The 20,833-nt window shown below is 42.2% G+C and overlaps 1 protein-coding gene across 2 annotated transcripts in view; it reads left to right on the top strand.

Annotated features, from left to right (window-relative positions):
* Positions 1–20,833, top strand: part of HIP1 (huntingtin interacting protein 1) — a 404,747-nt gene that overhangs the window by 151,645 nt on the left and 232,269 nt on the right. For both annotated transcript variants that reach the window (XM_078679590.1, XM_078679591.1), the window contains 4 exons: positions 2,936–3,078; positions 3,875–3,931; positions 5,799–5,879; positions 19,260–19,336. In XM_078679590.1, coding sequence (XP_078535716.1) covers positions 2,936–3,078; positions 3,875–3,931; positions 5,799–5,879; positions 19,260–19,336 — 358 coding nt within the window. The remainder of the gene's footprint in view (positions 1–2,935; positions 3,079–3,874; positions 3,932–5,798; positions 5,880–19,259; positions 19,337–20,833) is intronic.

Raw genomic sequence — 20,833 nt, 5'->3', positions numbered from 1 at the left:
CATAATATCAAGTAGTGGGCAGGGTACCCCCATGGCGTTTGACTGCGTGGACTGCTGACTTGTGACAGTTGGACAAGAGACGTAAACACTATGGCATGTGTTTACGATGCTGCGTGCAGACCGTGGGCAGTGTGGGTGTGAGGTGCGAGATTTGTCTTTACACATTTGAGATTTTGCAGAACATGAACTAGATCCTCAGGAAGAAGGGGGCAAAACGATTTACAACACAATAAAGAGGTCGAAACGAAAGTGCTTTTTTTAAGACTGACGTTTAGTACAGAAGGCATCACTCGTGCAGGACCCCCCAGACTGTTGATGCTGTATAAATCAGACTGTGGCAAATAATAGAAATTCGAGGAAGCCTTTCGCACTGCGATGCACGAGTAGAGATAAGAGAGAAGAACGAGAGATTCCGCAGTGTCGGGATGCTGCGTGGTGTGACCGTCCTGTACCTTACCTCCTTTAGTGCAAGAGGGGGGCAGCCATGTTTCCTGTTGGGTACACTGCAGTTCAAACAACCCACCACCCCTTCTTTATCGTCATCTTCTCTTTCGAACCACAGACCTCCAGCCTTCACCCCTACCCAGCGGTCAGCTAGTCATCGGCAAAAAAGGGGCCTGAAAAGCTTGAACGTGGGACAACGGGCACGTAGATGTCATCTTGTACCAGAGGCTGACTTGTCTTTCACTCGGTTATTTGTTCCTCTGTGCTAGTGTGCGATTACTGAGAAAAACAAAAATCACACTGCACAGTGCTGAGGATTATACCAAAATGAACATTAAAGCAGCAGTTTTCCTTCGGGCTAGTTCGTCGTTTGCCTACTGTTTCAGTTTACTCTGCTTCTTGTGGCGGGGTGTTATGGTGGTAGCTTCTTGTATTGCAGGTTTATACAAATAGCTTTTCACATGCCTGACACCTAAGCAAAAGGGTAGCATGCTGTGCCATAGTGTGTTTTGCTGAATGTTGAGTTGCCGTGTGGCCTGTGTGGGGGTGTGTTTGATGTCTTGCAGGAAGACTAGAGCTGTTCTTTTACCCCGCGCTTCAGTGCGTAGTGGAACAGAGCTATAAAATATGGAATGGTTGCTTTTTATGTAACTTTTTAGTTTGGGAGAGTGTAAGTTGTGAGCAGAGTCTGTGTGTGTGGCTCTGTGTGTGTGTGTGACTCTGTGTGCGTGTGTGGCTCTGTGTGTGTGTATCTGTGTATGTGTCTGTGTGTGTGTGCAATTGCAATAGGTCTTGCATTTGCGAGAGATTAAGCTATTGACATTGTAAATGACAATGCCATTTATTGATCTGTTTTCAAAACCAACACATAAATAAAAAGTTTGTCATTTACAATGCCAATAGCTCTAACTTTTGCAAACGCGAGACCGTTGCATTGTAACTGCTTGTTTCATATTTACTTTTGCAAAAACTTGCACAGAGCGCAGACGATGTCAGGAGTAAAAAAGAAGAAAGCTTGGGAGAGGATGTGGTCTGACGGCTAAAACTGCCGACTTTGGTGCTGGAAACCAAGGTTCGAGCCTTGACTCCACATCCTGTGATTCTGGGCAAATCACCTAATCCCCCTGTGCCTACCAAAAAAACAAAAACAAATCATGCATCCCTTAGAGCCACTCCACCGTCCTTAGATCCACTTCACCATCCTTAGAAACCCTCCAGCATCTTTAAATGGTACTGTCTCCAAAAGTATGTTTTGGCAGCCAAGGGGGTAGGGGATAGGGGGTCACAATAGATTCATCACATTGCACCCAGTGGACAGGTATGGAGAGGGTCCAGTTTGACCATCAAAAAGTTAGAGTTCAAATATAATAGTAGGTTATGGGGAGGGTCACTGGAATTATGCGATCCTGTGTTTCCTGCTTCTGCTTTATTTTGAATAAGCATCCCTCATCTGGCGCATAATCTGTAGATAAATTGTTTCTAACTCAAAAGATTCAAAGCTTACTGAAAACTTGGTGATATATGTTCACACGCTTTGGAAGACCCTTTAAAGACGTTAGCTGGTCATCTTTCAGTTGCTTATTTATATATTTGGTTGTTAGACTGGTACTAATGAGGTGACATTTATGCCCAGACAGTATTTCCATGTGTAACAAGCATTTGCAATGCAATATGTTTCGCATTTGCGAGAGTTTAACCTATTGGCATTGTAAATGACAATGCCTTTTATTTATGTTTTAAAAACCAACACATAAATAAAAAGCATTGCCATTTATAATGCCAATAGCTCAAACTCTAACAACTGCGAGACCTATTGCATTGCAAATGCTTGTTGCCATTGGCATTGCTTCAAAGTGCTATGAGCTGGCGCTTTATTGTGTGGATACAGGCCTTCCTGCACACTTCAGTAGCCTTCACAGAGGGGCCAGTGTCAAAGGTTCTGTGACTAGTCTAATGTCCAATTGAGGGCGGAATTAGGTCAGATTCTGTTGCTTTTCAAATGTAGCCGATTTGTATTTAGTATTTGTGGTTTCCTTAATCAGGCAAGGCTTGGACTCTGCTACAAAGTACTCTGAAGCAGTTATAAAGAGAGAGAGTGCTCTGGGAAAGAAGCAGAAGTGCCTACAGTGTCAGCATTTCCGGTTCAAGGTACAAAAAGTCCGTTTTAAAATGTAGGCCCGAGAAAGGAGGCTTGCGTTGGCATTGAAGTTTGCTGTTCTCTGGGCAGGTTGTACGTTTCCTCTAATCTATGCTACAGCAATAATCCTTTTTTTTTTTTTTAATGTATTTTTTTTACACAAAAGGTTTTTAGAGGTTTAGCATCTATGGAATTAAATTAGCCTCTGCCTTTGGGCTCACCTAGCTCATAATGCCTATTGAGCTTCCAGTGTATTACTTCTGGACACTCCCAGGGAGTCGACAAGTTCCCTCTGGCAGGAGTCCTAGGGTATTTCTGTTTCTTTTTCTCGGTTTTCCTTGACTCCAGCTTCACCATGCATCCTGGGAACGCACCACGAGAAGGGAGCACATACATTCTGGATTGTCGTCAACAGGCTTCCCTTGTCGAGCAATGCTGTCCTCTGCTGGAAATTCTGTCATGTCTTCCACAAGCTGTTACGTGATGGCCATCCCTATGTAAGCACTTTTCTGTTGCCTATGGTCTCCTCCTCCCAGAGGTTGCGCTGATGCACCTGCCACACCCTCTTTGTCAACCTGTGATTTTCTGAGCCACAATGTCTTCTGCTCAGCTTTGCTTTACTCATTAACCATTTTTTCCCAGCATTGATTGCTCTGTCTGTGGGTGTCTGAGGATCTTTCCCATGCTGCCATCTTCTGACAGCTTCCTAAACCCACACATTAATGTCTCTCTCTCTCTCTCTCTCTCTCTCTCTCTCTCTCTTTCCCTCACTGTTTTTTATATTGTCTCTTTCCCTGCCTGCCTTCTGTTTTGTCATCTCATGCTCTACTTCTAATGCCCTCTGTCCTATCTTTTCATCCAATACCACCTCTTCAGTCTAAGAGCTAATTTTATCCTCTAGCCTCCTCGTGTGCAGGGAGTTGCCTAGTCCCCTTAATGCTTTGAATGCAATGGTCACTTCTTGCTTACCAACGTGATGAATGTATCCCCATTGGAATTATTTCCCCTTCGGGAACCTAGATCAACCTCCATCATTTTTCCTGCTACTCAATTGATCTATCTCTGCTAGTTTAGTGCCTGGTGATCTCCTTTACCCCTGTGCTGAATCTTCGCAGCTTAGGGTTGTCCTCATCCCTTCTCTTGGTATGCTGTCTCGAATACTATACTTTGTCTTCTCCGGTCTCTGATAATCTCTTAACATTTGTTAACTGACCGCCGTTTCATGACTCTATTCGCTAGAAGTGCTTTTCCTATCACCAGAATCTAATGGTTTTCTTTTCTTTCCTTTTGCAGGTGCTTAAGGACTCGTTGCGCTATAAGAATGAATTGGGTGACATGAGCAGAATGTGGGTGAGTTCTTCCACGAGCCTCAGCATGTCCTGAGCCCCTATTTAGAAGACCTCCAGCATCTTCTCTGGCAGAGAAAGAAAGAATACTGGGAGAATGGTTAGTAGTATGGAAGGTCCCAGTGATATCACTACTCTTGTAGTAGTGCAGCGGCGGCCGCTCCATTGGAGCGGAGGAGCTTCGCACCCCCTGCCACCACCAGCAAATAAAAAGGGTTTTAAACCAGTTTTATTATCATTGTATTTTAATCCCCTGGACCCGACCCCAGGGCTCTGAGGAGTCTTTGGGGCAGGTCCAGGGGATGTCACTGCTGGTGGGGGAGTAGTGGGCAGTCCCTTCACCCCGCATGAGGGTTTGGCTGGCCGTCTCAGGTAGGCTGCAGCTCACAAGATGGAGTATTGCCTTCCTGCTCTCAGCACTTACAGATTGCTCTGCGTCTGGCTATTCACTAACAAGGGTAGAGGTTAAAGATCCATTCTTGATGTTTGTGTACTTATAGTTGTGGAAATATTCATTTTGTTCACTCGTCCCTTTGTTCAGGTGTTAAATACACTTCAGAAATAGCAAAGATGAGCATGGTGAATTGTGGATCGCAAAGGTGCAAACACATTTCTTAATTCCTGCTGTGGCTCTCACCACTTACTTGTAGCCTTTTCTCTGCATTGGGAACTTTTCCCAGCATCGAAACAGCCACTTGGAGTTCCCCATTTATGTACACTGCATATAGATATATTTGCTCATTTAAATATTCTGTAGTTTCATCATTGTGTTTAAGCTCTTTAATATCACTTTCAGATTCTTAGCAAACAAATAATGAAAACTTTTGTAGAATTGGTGAAATACAGTCATTCACATCAGGATATGTCAGAAGAACCGTGAGCTGAATGGATATCATAATGCACTCCTGATTAACAAGATTAATGCTACCAGGTGGCAAATATAAAAAAAAAGGTTAATTTAATGTGCCCACTTTTTCAACTATTGTAGCACCTGGTAACCCCACTTAGATTCCAATTGTACTTTAACTCACCAAATGTTACTGTTTTTGTCTGTCATTGTTTTAACTATTTCGTACTGTTGCTCCATACCACTTTTATGCATACTTCAATTTCACAATAATAGTCTCTCGCATTTTAGACCTGGGCAGTGAACTCCGCTCTGTTCACGGAGTTTGAAGAGCTTCCGGAGTGCAGAAAACTCCGCTCTGCGTAGTGCAGCAGAGTTTTTTCCCCGCTTGTTCTCTCCACCATTAAGTTGGCGAGCACGAGCTGCTGCTCGGGTAGAATTTCTACTCGAGCGGCAGGAAGATCAGCGTGAACAGCAGTTCGCGCTGCAGTCCGCCAATTCCGGAACTCTGCAGAGTTTTTTTCACTTTGCTGAGTCATGCCCTGGCCTAGGCTTGATTTCTCCAAATGCCAAGAAGACATTCGCCAAACAGACACTTATTTCTATTAGGTGTGTGCTCCGTAAAGCTCTTTTTGCTACCACAACACACCCACATATGGACAAGCTCCTGTCTGGCAAATCAGACTAATCATATTTCGATTCACCACCTGTTTTAATGAGCATTTAGTCCAAAAAGTAGTACTCTTGGCAGAGCTACGAATTGCCTCCACACTAACTAGACCACTATTCCTTCCCCCCTCCCCCATGAACATACCTCTTACTTGTCTTGGTGTTGTGTGTGTGATTACATGAATGTCCCTGGCTTGTGTTAGTAGAGAAAACACAATGCGCAAAGGCGATCACCTTGGTGTTGCTGTCTTCTCTTTAGAGGTGGGTGATCAGAGGGTTAACATAAGATTGCTTTAGACTGGTAAAATGTTTCTTTTTTTGTTATGTTTCATTCTGTCCTCTTGTTTTCTGGTAGGGCCACTTGAGTGAGGGATACGGGCAGCTGTGCAGCATCTACCTGAAACTACTAAGAACAAAAATGGAATTCCATACCAAAGTAAGAACTCCTTTGTAATTTCTTATCTGCTTTCCAGTACCATACTACTTCCTCCTTGAACACCTGGATTCCTTATACATTTCATTATTTGTTTCCCCTTTGTGCTTTTTTTCTTTCCATCCTGGGTCATTAAACACCTTAGACACTTTTTAGATTCCTTATTTTCTTCCTTATTTTTGTAGCTGCCTTCCTGCTTCCATTATAGCCCCTTGTTTAATATATCATCCTGTCTCTTACCCTCTTACTGAGTCTTTGACTTTTTCTGATCTCATGCACACCTTTCTCATTCCCTTTTCATTCTCTAATTCCTTTTGCTGGTTTCTTTAGCGTCCATAGAATGATAGCCAGTGTTTATCTGGATCCTTTCCCCATTTACTATTCCTTCTCTGCCTTCTCTAGTCCATAATCACTTGCTTTACTCTTTCCCAGATTACTTTCCTCCTAGATTCTCTTACTTTTCTTGGTTTCCTTAGCCTCTTTCCTGGAGATTCCTACCTATATCATGCACCACTACACATGCTCTGAGTCCGTACCCCGTCTCTCCTGTATTATTTATTCACCCTTGTTCTAAATTATTAAAAAACCTTCTCATCCTTACTCTTGTTCCTATTTCCATCCCCACTCAATCATTCCTTGTACCCTTCTTAAAATCCTATCTCTTGGTAATGTGGTGCTTCTTCCTAATTTCTCACTTTTTGTCTTGTCTTCCCCCTTTTTCTGATGACCCTCCTTTCCAAAATTCCTTAGTCTCCCCCCTCTGTTAAGCTCTTCAGGATTTGTTGCTCAACTCTGACCCTCCACGCCCACCCCCCCAGATTTGTTGCCATCATTTCAAGACTCATCAGCCCCCTTACCCCCTTTTTGTAGTTCATCCCACATTTCTGATTCATTTCTCATCTTTCCAGATTTCAACTGCTGTGTTTCAGGATTGCTTGCCCACTTCTCAGATTCCTTGCAACCCTATATCTTCTTTCAGGGCACCATGCCCTAACGCTTATTGAAACCTGTTCCATTCTCTTCTTCTTTACTCTCCTCCGTGCCCAGATTCCTGACCCCCTCTCACGGGTTTCTTACTGCGCTCCTTGACAACCTTTGCCTTATCTCTGTCCGCTTTGAAACCTGTTCCCCCCCCCCACTCCTCTTGGATTCTTTGCTCCCATTCCAGCACCTCTTGCCCCTTTCCATATTTCTACCCCTTCTCTGATTTTTGGAGCTGCCCCCATTTCTTGCCTAATTTTTCTGAGTCCATACCACTATTCTGGTTTTTTGCATCTAGGATGTAGCATCCTGCAACAATCAGTGAGTGAGGTGACCTATTCAAATCTTCCTGGATACCTGCAGAAGAATTAGGGGACCACAATAGGTTCCCATTCAGACTGACCTTTGCACCTGTGGTACTACAAACCACATAATCTCTCTGTGGCAATAATAATTGCTTTTTTTTAACATGGAATGTAATTAAATTGTAGATTGACGGTCTTTATTTTGTGTTTTTGGGGATCATTAATTGGAGGCAATTACATCAGGAGTACCTTTACATTTGTAGTATTTATCTCAGGAGTGATAACATCATAGTCATATACACAGTGCACAAGTATGGGTCAATGGTCGATAGTGTGAAATAGCGTGAGCCCTGACTAGTGTAATTGTGCATTTTAAAAGTTATATGGTTCAAAGTTTACAAATCACACACAATGTGGGTGGAGGAAAAACTACAAGGTAAAGGCTGAGCGCACCTGATGTGGGCTGTAGAGTTATGTTTGAAAGTAGGGTGTGGCTTTGAGCCAAAGTCTGTTCTCAAAAAATCTGTAAAAAAAATGTAGTCAAAGCTGCTGTTGACAATAAATTAACCACCAGTGGATATCTTGACACGTGCCCATGTTAAATAGCTGTAATATAGACCAAATTCTATAAGCTGTGCATGTTTATTTCTGTAACTTCACTAAAGACGTAAAGGCATTGCATAAAAATGAATAATCCAAAATGTTAGGATGTCCCAGTTATAGATAGTTTATCTCAGACTGGTCTTGTAAGCATGGCTCTGATGTTGTATGCCATAATGCCTATCTTGGGAATGTGTCTACCATATTTTACCAAACAACGTAGCAGTGTCCAAAGGCCCTGACAAAAGCTGTCTTTAAAGTGGTACATCTATACCTGTTAGCCTCTTGACTTAAAATTGCAGGTCATGTAAAGTCTTCAAGAGGGTAATAAGATGAATACTAAATTGTCCACAGGTGTAATGTGTTGAATTACTTCAAGCCCACAAATCCTATAGGACGGTGTCACAATGATTGACTGAAGTCATCAGTAATTTTATCAACAATGTAATTTGAGATGTCATCAGTAATTTAACGTCATGAGCGATGCAATATGCGAGGCCTTGTGCAGTGTATGGCAGGTGCACAAATTACTTCAGTACATTTTAACCAGTGGATTTGAGAGATTTGTTTTTTAAAGATTGCGTTTTTACCTTGTATCAACAACAAATTATAACATCACCCTAACCTTTGTTGTTTTTCAGGGAATATATATACATATATATATATATATATATATATATATATATATATATATATATATATATATATATATATATATATTATGCAAAAAGAAGCAGAGAACTCTGGGTAGTTCTCAAGTTTAGGTGGAAAGCAGCTCCTGTATAGAGCACTCTCAACACCAGCGACACTCTAGATCTGCTCACCTCAATTGTCTGCTTTTCTATCAGTCTTTAATGGCTTTTGTCATTTTACATCTCGGCAAGGACAGCACTGTGGAGGCCATGCTCACATTTCCCCACCACTTTGAAAATGCGACTGCTATTTCATAGTTAGAAATTAACATTGAAAAAACCTTAGAAATTCACTGATATGTGACGTCATCAGCAGTGCATTGCTGGGGCGCGAGTTATAGTTAGCTCCACTAACTAGAACGGCCAAATTTCTCTGGTTTTGTACAAGTGAAATGACCAACTAACTATAAAGTTCCTTAAAACGTGTGTTTTGTTCAGTGAATTTCGAAGGTTTTTTAAATGCTAATTTCTAAATATATATAGATCCAGATCCTGAGATGCTAAAAGAGTGGGGCATATTGAACTTGGGAGCATCAATGAATCTAGTCCTCCTTCTAATCAGATATGCTGAATCTGATAGGATGAAACTATTAGAAAAAATTAAGGTCATCAATGAGGAATTGGCGAAACTGGAACCGAATGATTACATTGCCAAAACGCGTAAAGAAATCAAAGACAGGCTGCAGAAGCAAGAGGAAAAAATCAAACAGCGCAAGGTATATAAATTCGCTCGTGATTTGGCGGACTATGAACAAGGCAAAATTTAGATTTTTCACAGCCTGCTGGGCAGAAAATCTGGATTTTATTAAAGACACGGAGGCTAATATTATGCAAATTCTCCTTTATTGCCACAGCTCAGCAGTAACAATGAAGAGAATAGAGAACTTATGAACATTCTAACAAAAGGTATATAGCACGTGAGCACACAGCCATCTTCCTTCTTTGTCCAATGCTGCGAAACAAAAGATAAGGTCAAGAAGAATTCCAGACGCCAAACGTAACATCTTCATCTTCATAAAAAACAGGAGGTGAAATTCCTTATTCTGAAAGAAGAAGTAATATAAAGGTGTTAAAATATAACCCCATGGGAGGGGCGTAAAGAGGAGGGATAATATTAGCCTCTGTGTCTTTAATAAAATCCAGATTTTCTGCCCAGCAGGCTGTGAAAAATCTAAATTTTATGGCATGACACGGAGGCCAACATTATGCAAGTTCAAAGTGAATTGAGAACATTATCAATCACATTATTAATAGGTCTAAAATAACATTTTTTAAACATAGTCTCATTAGACCAGTCTGCGGCTCTTAAAATATCTTGGAGCCCTCCACCAAGCATAAAAGCTTTAGAAGCTGAAGCACCTCTGAGAGAGTGAGCTCCAAAAATCGAAGTGTCAACACCACATTCACTCATCACTTCTTTCACCCATCTTGCGAGGGTAGGAGAGGAAACTGGTTTGTAAGGAGATCTATGGGAGATCAGGAGTTGTGTCTCAGAACCCCTCAAGTTAACAGTCCTTCTCTCATATTCCTTAAGACATTTAACAACACACAATCTTTCATTTTCAGGAAAGAAAGGATAGAAGATAGAAGAAGACATAGTTTTAGTCCTTTTTTTGAGATAGAAACAAACTCCCTCAGGTTGAAAGGCTCTGTTTGAAATGTCTAAGGCTTTAACGTCTGAAGTCCGTCTGAAGGAAACTAAACAAAGTAAAACAGTAATTTTATAAGAAATACGTTTGAGAGAAAGGGCATCGTTCTCTCCCCATGAAGAGATAAGATACAAGATGTTCCTCACGTCCCACAAGGCTGAATACTTAGGAGTTGGAGGGTTGAGAACACGCATGCTTCTCATAATTTTTTTGGTCAAGAGATTTTGACCAACAGAAACACCGTCGACTAAGGAGTGACCTGCAGCAATCGCTGATCTGTAAACGTTAACAGTTATATAACTGAGGCCAGAAGCGAAAAGTTCTGAGAGGAAATTAATCACTTGAACTAAATCAACTGAAACGGGATCGTGATGTCGTTGAAAACACCAGCGAACCCATTTGTCCCATGCCAATCGATATGCCTTCCTTGTCCCAGGAGCCCAGGATTCGGATATGAGTCGGAAAGCATTGTGCGAAAGGCCAGGGATCTGCCATTGTCGCCTGAAAACTTCCAGGCCGTCATTACCAAGATGCCTCGTTCTAGGAGGGGGTGAGGTTCGTCCTGAGGGCCCAGGAGAAGACGATTGAAGGACGGGATCAGTATTGGGAAGTCTATTGCCATCTCCAAGATGAGGGGAAACCATGCCTGAGACCTCCAGAGGGGGGCTACCACTATCATACTCTGAAGGTATCTGCGAGCGTGTAGGAGGAGGCGCGGGAGCATTACAAATGGCGGGAAGGCATATGGCTTTAAGTTCTGCCAATTCTGGAGGAAGGCATCCACTCCAGACGCCTGAGGGTCCGGCCTCCAGCTGAAATATTTCGTTAACTGGGTGTTCAGCCTGTCTGCAAATAGGTCTGTCCCGAAGGGACCCCATTGTTCCTGAATGCTCAAGAAAATCTTTCTGTTCTGTCTCCAATTGCTGGAATCCTTGAAATTCCTGGAGAACCAGTCTGCCACACCATTGCTCAAACCGGGAATGTGTTCTGCCGTGACTGACAGTCCCTTGTTCAGGCAATAATCCCAGAAAAACGTCGCTATTTCTGTCAGACCTTTCGAGTGCGGTCCCCCTAGTTTGTTCACGTACCTCACTGCAGAGACATTGTCCATGCGAAGCATTATAGAGCACCTCATAGTACTCTGTGTAAAGCTTCGAATTGCGAAGGAACCAGCTAAAAGTTCCAGGCAGTTGATGTGCATGCTCTTCTCCTCGTGTGTCCAGCGCCCCCCTGTCGACAGGTTGGCGCACGTTGCCCCCCAACCTTCTAGGCTCGCATCCGACTCTATTATCATGTCTGGGGATTCGCCGAAGATCGCTTTCCCGTTCCATGCTTCCGCATTTTTCAGCCACCAAGAGAGTTCTTCCCTGGAGTCTACGTCCAGAGTGGTTAATTGAGTGTAGGATTGTGACGCCCTCAGAGTCTTCGCTTTGAGTCTCTGAAGAGCCCTGTAATGAAGAGGGCCGGGGAAGATCGCTTGAATGGTCGAAGAAAGGAGACCTAGGATTCTCGCTAAAAGTCTTAAGGGAAATGAATCTAGTGAGAGAATCTTTTTTAGCTCTTTCCTGAGTTTCTTTATCTTTTCCTTGGGTAATTTTAACTCTCCTGAGAGCGTGTTCACCATGAAACCCAGGAACTGTGTCTCCTGAGAAGGAACAATGCAAGATTTCTTTGTATTTATGACAAATCCCAGATATTCTAGGAGCCGGATGGTAAGATCCGTGTGACGAGAAATGGTCGACTTGGTCTGAGCCATAATGAGGATATCGTCTAGGTAGATTATGAGCCTCACACCCCGTTCTCTTAACCAAGCTACCACTGGGCGTAATACTTTGGTGAAACACCAAGGGGCTGAGGATAGGCCGAAAGGGAGACTGGAAAACTCCCAGAGTTTTCCCTCCCAAGTGAACTGCAGGAATTTCCTGTGAGGGGGCCAAATAGGGATGGTCAGGTAAGCGTCCTTTAGATCCAGGCGTGTCAGCCAGTCGCCCTTCCTTAATATGTCTCTGAGTAGGTGAATTCCCTCCATTTTGAAATGGTGGTAGGACACCCATCCATTTAAGCTTTTTAAATTTATCACGGGTCTCTGGGTTTTGTCCTTTTTTTCCACTAGGAAAATATTGCTTATGAAGCCTTTTCGAGTGCTTCTTCTTATCGCCCCTTTTTCGAGGAGGTCTTGAACCTCTTGAGAGACAAGTTTCTCCTGATCTTGAGAGAAAACGATCTGTCGTGGGTGTTTTAACTGAAAGGGAATGCCCTGGAAGTCTATTTTGTACCCTCTTACAGTTTGTAAAACCCATGGGTCCTGAGTAATTAGATTCCAATTGCCAGAGAAAAGGGCTAGTCTGCCGCCCACCTTTACAGGGGTATCTAAATGGTCTTGCATTATAGTTACCTGTTGAGAAGGTCTTGTTTCTTCTATCGCCACGGGTAAATCTTCCTCGGCCGCGTTGTCTCTGCGGGTAGAAGGGTTGATTCCCATAGAATGAAGATTGTTGATATCTTCCTCCTCGTCCGAAAAAGGGTCTTGAAGATGATTGTGTACGGCCGGGGAATCGACCCCGCATTCTCCCGGCCCGTCCAAAAATTCTGTCCTGGAAGACCTTTTTAATCTCGCGTTGGGATTTCTGGATTGAACTAAAGGCTCCCACGTATTTGGCCATGTCACGAATGAACTCTTCTCCAAAGAGAAGTCCTTGTGAGCTAGGTCCCGCCTCCTTATTAGCTAACTCAATGAGTTTGGGGTCAATTTTCAGGAGCATACTCTTCCTTCGCTCGTTAGATATAGCGGTATTGGCATTGCCCAAAAGGCAGATTGACCTTTGGACCCATTCTCGTAATTCTTTGGGGTCAACGGGAATACCTCCCACGTAAGCATTCTCCGCCAGTTCAAATATTTTGGTCAAGGGACCAGTAATGTCTAGAAGGCGGTCTTGGCATGACCTTAGCCCCTTGTCCAGGCCTTTTCTTGGGTCTTTTGCCCCTTTCGCTATAAATGCAACCACCTTTGGGTCTAGTTCGGGAGTGAAGGTGATTTTATCTGGGAGTGCGGGTCGAGGGCATTCCGACCTTAGTCTTGCTCTGACTTCTTTTGGGATTTCCCTTCTTAACCAAAAGGATATATAGTCTGCGACGTGTTGGGATGGTATCCATTCTGGAGAAAGTGGATGTTTAATTAGTAAAGGGTCAAACATATTATCTCCAAACGGGTCAGTAATACCCATCTTAGATCCTGATGCCTTGTTTGCCTCCTCCGAGTCTCCCATTGACTCGTTTTCCCGGACCTCAATGTCCGAATCAAAGGAAGAAGAGCAGGAGAGTTCTATCTCCGCGTCCTGGTGTTCGTCGCTATCAATTTGAATAGGGAAGTCAGGACCTATCTCTTGTCCTTCTGTGGTGTCCGAGACACCGTTCTGGTCTCCGCCCTGATGGCGAGTTTGAGCCGGTTTAGATGATGCCTTATGTTTCTTAGGCGGCAGGGAAGATTGTGCTCCTGCGGCTCTTTTCTTTGGGGCCTTAGCTGCCCCTTCTTTAGCGCCTAAGGAGCGAGCGCCACTAGTAGAGGGCCATGCCTCAGTAAGCATTTCAAAATTTTTATTGATTGTATCCATAAACTTTTTGTTAATGGTCTCATTGAACGAGCTCATGGCTTTATCCATGGCTTTAGCGACCATTGATTCTAGTTTTGAATCCATTGAGGCATCAGAATTAGTAGACATTCCTTAATTAATGCAGGTTGAGCAGTTAACAAACGGTCCTACCTCTAGTGCGTTTGGTTCTACGTCGAGTAAGCTCAGTATCTCATTAATTGTCCACTTTTTTTTTTTTTTTTTTTTTTTTTTTTTGTTGTTGTTAATAATGGTTCGTAATAAGGGAAGCAGGTGTAGATTAGCAGGGTCGCGACGAAAAACGGAGGCGAACCAACTGTCTAAAGTTGTCGGTAGCCGTGACAACGACGTAAAAGTCGTGTCGGCAAAGGTCCTTTCCTCTAATGGACGTCCCCTCCGCGGCGCGTGTCAGAGCGGCGCCGCGGAGGGGAGAGAAGGCCGAAAGGAGGGAAGAATGGACCGGGGATCACAATCCCAAATATCCAGCCCCGAGAGAGCAGGTAAGGCAGGGGGAAGGCTGTTAGAGGCGCCTGTCGGGCGGCGGGCAGGTTACCGGGTCCAGGAGGAGACTCGGGCAAGCGTTCGTGTTCAAAAGACGCGAGCGCTGAGGCGCTGAAGCAGGGTCTACGCTCCAGTGAGAAAGAAACGCTCCGAGGAGGGGGTAGCAGGCAGTGCCAAAGGTGACGAGTCAGGAAGGGAAAAATACAGGCTCGGTAGGGCAGGCGGAGCCCTAAGAGATGATATAAGGGCACATACAGACCAAGAGCATAGTATAATTCAGGCACTCAATAATAAAAGCTCACAATTCAGGCACTCAATAATAAAAAGCTCACAAGCGCATAGTAGGGTCAAGTGGACCCAAATATGCCAACAGCTTAACAGAATATAGGTATCAGTAAGCACGAATAAAGGGAGTACTTATCTGAGTGAGCAGCAGCAACAAAGAAGGAAGATGGCTGTGTGCTCACGTGCTATATACCTTTTGTTAGAATGTTCATAAGTTCTCTATTCTCTTCATTGTTACTGCTGAGCTGTGGCAATAAAGGAGAATTTGCATAATGTTGGCCTCCGTGTCATGCCATAAAATTTACACGTTCGCCTGGAAATTTGATATGGCAAAAAAACTTAAAGCGAGCACCATAAAAGCAAACGGGCAGCAAACAGGGGAGCAAGCTACAAGTTCCAATCAACAAAATATCGGCGGAAATGTCCCAGAGAGCGAACAGAGCGACAATAGCTCTGTATACAGTGTGAGCAGTATAAACAGCACTGATGATGAAAACTCTGCATCAAGAGCCTTAAACCTCGGTGAAGAAATGGATTTTTTAGTCGAGGACAGGCTAAAAACACTAAGCCCACGGAAACAACAACAGTCTCAACCCCAAGCAACGCAAAAACCCGAAATGCAAAAAGGAGGGAAAGGCGTAGCAAAAACAAGAGGAAGGGGAAAAAGAAACTTTTGGCGCAATCAACAATAATTAACGCAATGGATAAAACAATCATTAATCTGACAACTTTGAAACTAAATGAAAATGAAGAACAAATTCTAAAATTGGGCTTATCATACTGCCCCCCCAGGAATTTTAACTATGCACAGACCCGAATAGACATGTTCAGTTACATCAGGAAACTAAAATTGCTTAAGTTCTTCAAAATAAAGAACGGATTAGCCAAGAAGGAATCCGCAGGACAAACACCTTCAACGAGTGACATCAGATTAGCAGCAACTGATGTAGAAGGAGTGCTGGCGGCACAGGCACTAGAGGGAAACACCAATGATGAAGATGAAAATGACATGTCTACTCAACAACAGCTACAATTGGCTTCAATAAATCAACTGGGGCTGGTAGAAGTCCCTTCAAACAAAAGTCAGTGTTTGTACCAGTAATGCCGAAGGATGCAATTGACATCTTCCATGACAGGGTAACGGAAGATATAAAAAATCTGCACCGTCGTGTTAATCACCACCCTAAGAAATTGAGTTCCAATCAGTTGCAATACAATCGACTAATGACTAAATTAGGAAAGAACACTGAAATAATTGTGAAGGCTTCTGACAAAGGGGGCAACATAGTCCTGTGGTCCAAACAGGACTATTTGTTGGAAGCGAATCGACAGTTATCTGACATCATGTGCTATGTGGAAACAACCAACAAAGAATATATGAGAGCTTTGGAAACACTAAGGAAATATCTACTCCAATGTAAAAGGGACAACATGATTTCAAAAGAGGAATATGGTTTTCTATGGAATGAATCACCAGTACTGCCATCTATATACTTTCTCCCTAAAACCCACAAGGAGAGAACACCAGTCCCAGGACGCCCTATAATATCGGCAATTGAAAGTGCCAGTGAGCACCTATCACAATACATTGATTATTACTTGCATGATCTGGTAAAAGAATTACCGTCATATGTAAAAGACACTGGTGATTTTTTAACGAAAATCAGTAATGTTCAATGGGAAGAGGATATGAAATTGATAACAATGGACATTGAATCCTTATATACGTGCATAGATCACCAAGTGGGATTGAATGCGATAAAACACTTCCTATCAACAAGATCCATTGAAAACTATGAACACAACAAAATGATCTTGAAAAGTATTGATTGGTGCCTAAACAATAATTATTTTGTATTTGCAAAAAAGATATATAGACAATGCAGAGGTGTGGCGATGGGGTCTTGCTTCTCCCCCAGCTATGCCTGTTTGGTGGTTGGCTGGTGGGAGGAGCAGACTTTGAAACGGGAACTGTTCTTAAAACATGGAGACCACATAAAATTGTGGTTACGTTTTATAGACGATGTTTTTGTTGTGTGGAAGGGGACCAATGAAAGTGCTAATGATTTTATATGTGACATCAATGTAAATCAGATGAATTTGAATTTTACTTCAAACATAAGCAGTACTGAGGTAGATTTTCTAGATACAAGAGTATATGTAGAGAATGGCGGTTTAAGAACAACTCTGCATAGAAAATCTACTGCCGGCAACTCTATGTTGCATGCTTCAAGTGCTCATCCAAGACATTTAATTGAGAGCATTCCCTACGGGGAGCTTCTCCGAATTAAACGCATATGTAGTAGTGAGGAACAACAAAACACATGCATGCGAGAAGCTATTGAGAGATTCCGTAGAAGAGGCTATTCGGCACGTAGTCTGCAAAGGGCCCTGGAGAAAGGGAACAGCAGGTCGAGGGAATCATTGCTGTATAACATGGAGGGAAATGAACCAGAGGATAGTGAGGAAACCTCTAATTCACCCAGATTAATTCTAATTTACAACAACCAGCATCGCCAAATTCGGTCCATAATTAATCGAAATTGGGCGATAGTACAGACGGATGCAGTCATGACACCTGAGATACCCGATAAACCTACGATAACATATCGAAGAGGTATCTCTATGAACAGCCAGATAGCCAAAATCATTCCAGATCTCAGCAATCAAAAGAAAAGCATCGCATGGCTACCTGAACAACAGGGCTTTTACAAATGCTCTTCATGTCGGGCTTGTAAATTTGGTGTAACAACTAAGAAATATACTACACCATTTAGCCCGAATGAATTCAAGATTCAGGGGTGCTTTGACTGCAAAACTGAATATGCTGTCTATATCCTGACGTGCACTTGTGGGCTTAGGTATGTGGGAAGTACCAAGCAGCAGGTGCACGTCAGGATATTGCAACACCTGCGGGCCATTGTTAACAACGAGAGTACATACCCTGTCGCAAGACACTTGAAAGCAATCCACCAAAACAAACTAGTGGATATAAAATATTTTGTTATCGCTGCAGTAAAGGATAACCCGCGAGGTGGAAACCGGGAAAAAAGTCTGCGCCAGTTGGAATCGAAATTCATTGTAGAGTTGGATAGTAGACAGCCAAATGGTTTGAACAACACTGAGGATTTGCACCATTTCCTCTGATGTCCTATCCACCAGTTACTAATGTTTCCTGCATGTCTCCTAACTTATATATCGTTAAAATCTGGATAACATTATTTTAGCCCCTGCTTTCCCTTTCTGTCTCAAAATTGTTTTTAGTCTTTCACATTATAAGCATAATTTATTTTTGCTTATAAATTTTTAAAAACACTACAATCTTATATGAATTAAGATTGACATCAGTAAAGTAGCACAGATTAGGTGAACTTTTAGAATAATTATGATATCACTTTTTGCACTTTATTAAGGAAATACTTTGATGCTGCTATAAAAATGTAAAATTTGCACTCAGTTTGTACTTTTGCACATTGCGTATTTTTTGCACATTATATACTAGACTGACATAAATTGATGAGGTTAGCTAATAAAGAAAACGGGAATTCAATCCGCGATAATTATACAGAATTTTAAAATGGCAATATTTCAAATGGTTTATCACTATTTTTATATTGTATTCTGCATATATAAAATGTCTATTTATTTTGTTATTCTTCACTACATAAAGAATGATAGATATATATTTAAAGATATTTTTGTACTGCATATTTTATCGATGTATATATTTATTTATTTATTTATATCCATTGGAAAGTATATGTTGAAAAGGTCACCTTAAAAATCCGAACATCTATGTCAACAAAGTTAAGATAATTGGTATAAAACGTGCATTGCGCGCCATATATATATATATATATATATATATATATATATTTTTGGTATATCTTCGCATTTATGCTGTTATGTTGTGCAAATTAAGTACAAATTGATCGAAGGAGGTTTGTAAAAACTACAAGTCCCAGCATGCTTACTTATCAAGTGTTTCCTTCATTTCTATATATCACATGGAGGGGGTGAAAGCATCACTATTTGAAAAAACTGTATAAAAACTAAAGGTGGACTACAAGTTTGTAATTGAGAAAGAATACAGAGGTATTCGAAACGCGTCTGACGAACTGATTAATAAAAGACCTGCATTATTCCACATAACTTGGAGTCTGCTATTCGTTCTTTGGTGGTGGTCCGGCTGGGCGCTACAGAGAGGATTGAAGATATCAAGATATATATATATATATATATATATCATCTCCTGATCTAATTGCTGCAGTGTAATAACTCCTTGTGTAAGATCCTTAAACTAAAGGTAGCACATTAAGTTGTCTCATTTAAACATTCTAGGGTTCCATTTTTCAGGCTTTCTAGATCATGCTACGTATGCACTGTGAATCCCTACTTTTAGAACCACTATGTTAATGCAGACAAAGCTCTTGCAGCTTTGCAAGTTTACAAAGTCAGCAAAATCTTCACTTCTAAAATCCATAAAAATGTTTAATATGCAGCTTCAGACACAGTTCTGCTGGTGCATGTCAATTTTGACTTAGTACCACACCCAATTTTCTAGTTGTATGATGGCCAACCCAGATACTCCAACACTTTCCCCAAATCCGACGTCCCTCCTCTCAGTCTTAGTGCTGTAGATTGATTAAGGCCTCTTAGTGCAGCCTGTACTCCAAAGAGCCTTTTGAAGTAGGGAGTTTCTAGAGCTTGTCTAGAAAGAGTAGATGATGTTTGGGCTCTACTGACTTTTCTTCCACTTCAGAACCCAAGGTTCCCCGGAAACCTACAGATGAGTGACCGGCAGCTGGATGAAGCGGGCGAGAACGATGTCAACAATTTGTAAGTTTAAGAGTTTGCTTTCTACTTTAATGGTGATACATTATACTTATGTAGCTTCTTGGGAAATGACCAGGTCAAGACAACCCTCAACTATTTTATAAATGTGACAGTATCTCAGTCTCATCTTTTCCTTCCTAAGGCAAGAAAAAGATGGGCTCATAGGTACAGGAACAATGGGACACAGTCTGTGCATGTAATCAGTGTTTCTGCCTGGGGATGAGGAATATGTATTCTTCTCATATTTGTGAACCTGCCCTTCTGTGCATCTTTATGTATGTTTGTGCATGGCCCTGTATGCTTGTATATTTCTTTAACACCTCCTTGCATGATGGTTGTCTTGGTTTTGGCATGCATGTGACTCTGTGTGCTGCTTCACTTGCTTTTATATGTATGTTTGTGCTTGCGTCTGTGTCAATTAGGGTGTTAGGGTTGTGGATTTCAACCTGTCAGGATTCCACTTTTTCTTGAGTGTTTGCATCTGGTGGTTGAGAATGTGGTCCTTTTAGTTTGGACTTGTGTTCCTGATAGTTTCTTGTGTATGTCTGTCCTTTCGTTTAGTTATTAGCATTACTAGTGTTCGTAAAGCACAAAACAGGCAGCTTAGTACTGCGCATAAGGGATGCAAACATGATGCAAGTACAAGTGGAGGGTTTGTTGCTGCAAAGGAAAGCGGAACGCATCAGTGACATTTGTATGTTCAGATAAGTCTCTTAACTCAATTAGAACAACGTGCAGCATCATCGCACATGGGTACATGAGGAGTATGCAGGGCTCAAGGGATGAAAAGCAAATACATCAAATATACCTTAAGAAAGTAACAGTCCATCATTGGACAAAACCATGGATGCTCAGTGATGACGCGTTGGGAGGAGAAAAACGCAATGTCCCCTGAAGACCCCCAAACTGCGCCGTGAGGGCCACATGCTCACTCCTCTGCTCGGTAAAAGGATTTGGAGGGAGAGCGAGGTTTTAGAGGGTCCACACTTGATTCCTGAAAAGGGAGCACAAACAATATGACTTCACAGGGCCATTAGCATTGTAAGGTCTTGGCCGTTCGTAGGCACTGAACGTAAGACGTAGGCGACATTGAAGCTTGTGGAAATGGCCTAGTTTTGTAAACCTATCTTTACCTCTTTGTATGTACTATTTTTTATGTAATGCACTTGTTTGATGCGTGGATCTATTTTATATTCACATACTGTGCATAGCTCCAGCAGGTAAATACATGTTTAAAATATTTATCTCGTTGCATTTTATTTATTTAGGGTCTGTCATTTCTGCTATCGTGCCCCGCTTAGAGTCTGCATGTCCTCCGCAAGTGTTGAATTTCCATTTGTTGAACCTCTTCTATGGTATAACTGAGAGTTGGTATTGGTATTTTCTTGATTTAGCCCTGAAGTATACAGTGTGACCTTGGACTTGTGCAATTCTTCATGTGTTTGCATACAGGTCTGCTTGTTTGCAAGCATATATGTCTATGCCTTTGAGTGTCATTGT

The sequence above is a fragment of the Lissotriton helveticus genome, chromosome 3_1, assembly GCF_964261635.1.
Source record: "Lissotriton helveticus chromosome 3_1, aLisHel1.1, whole genome shotgun sequence".
NCBI lineage: Eukaryota > Metazoa > Chordata > Amphibia > Caudata > Salamandridae > Lissotriton > Lissotriton helveticus.
Note: the sequence above shows the minus strand (reverse complement) of the source record. Positions and strands in the feature narration are given on the sequence as shown.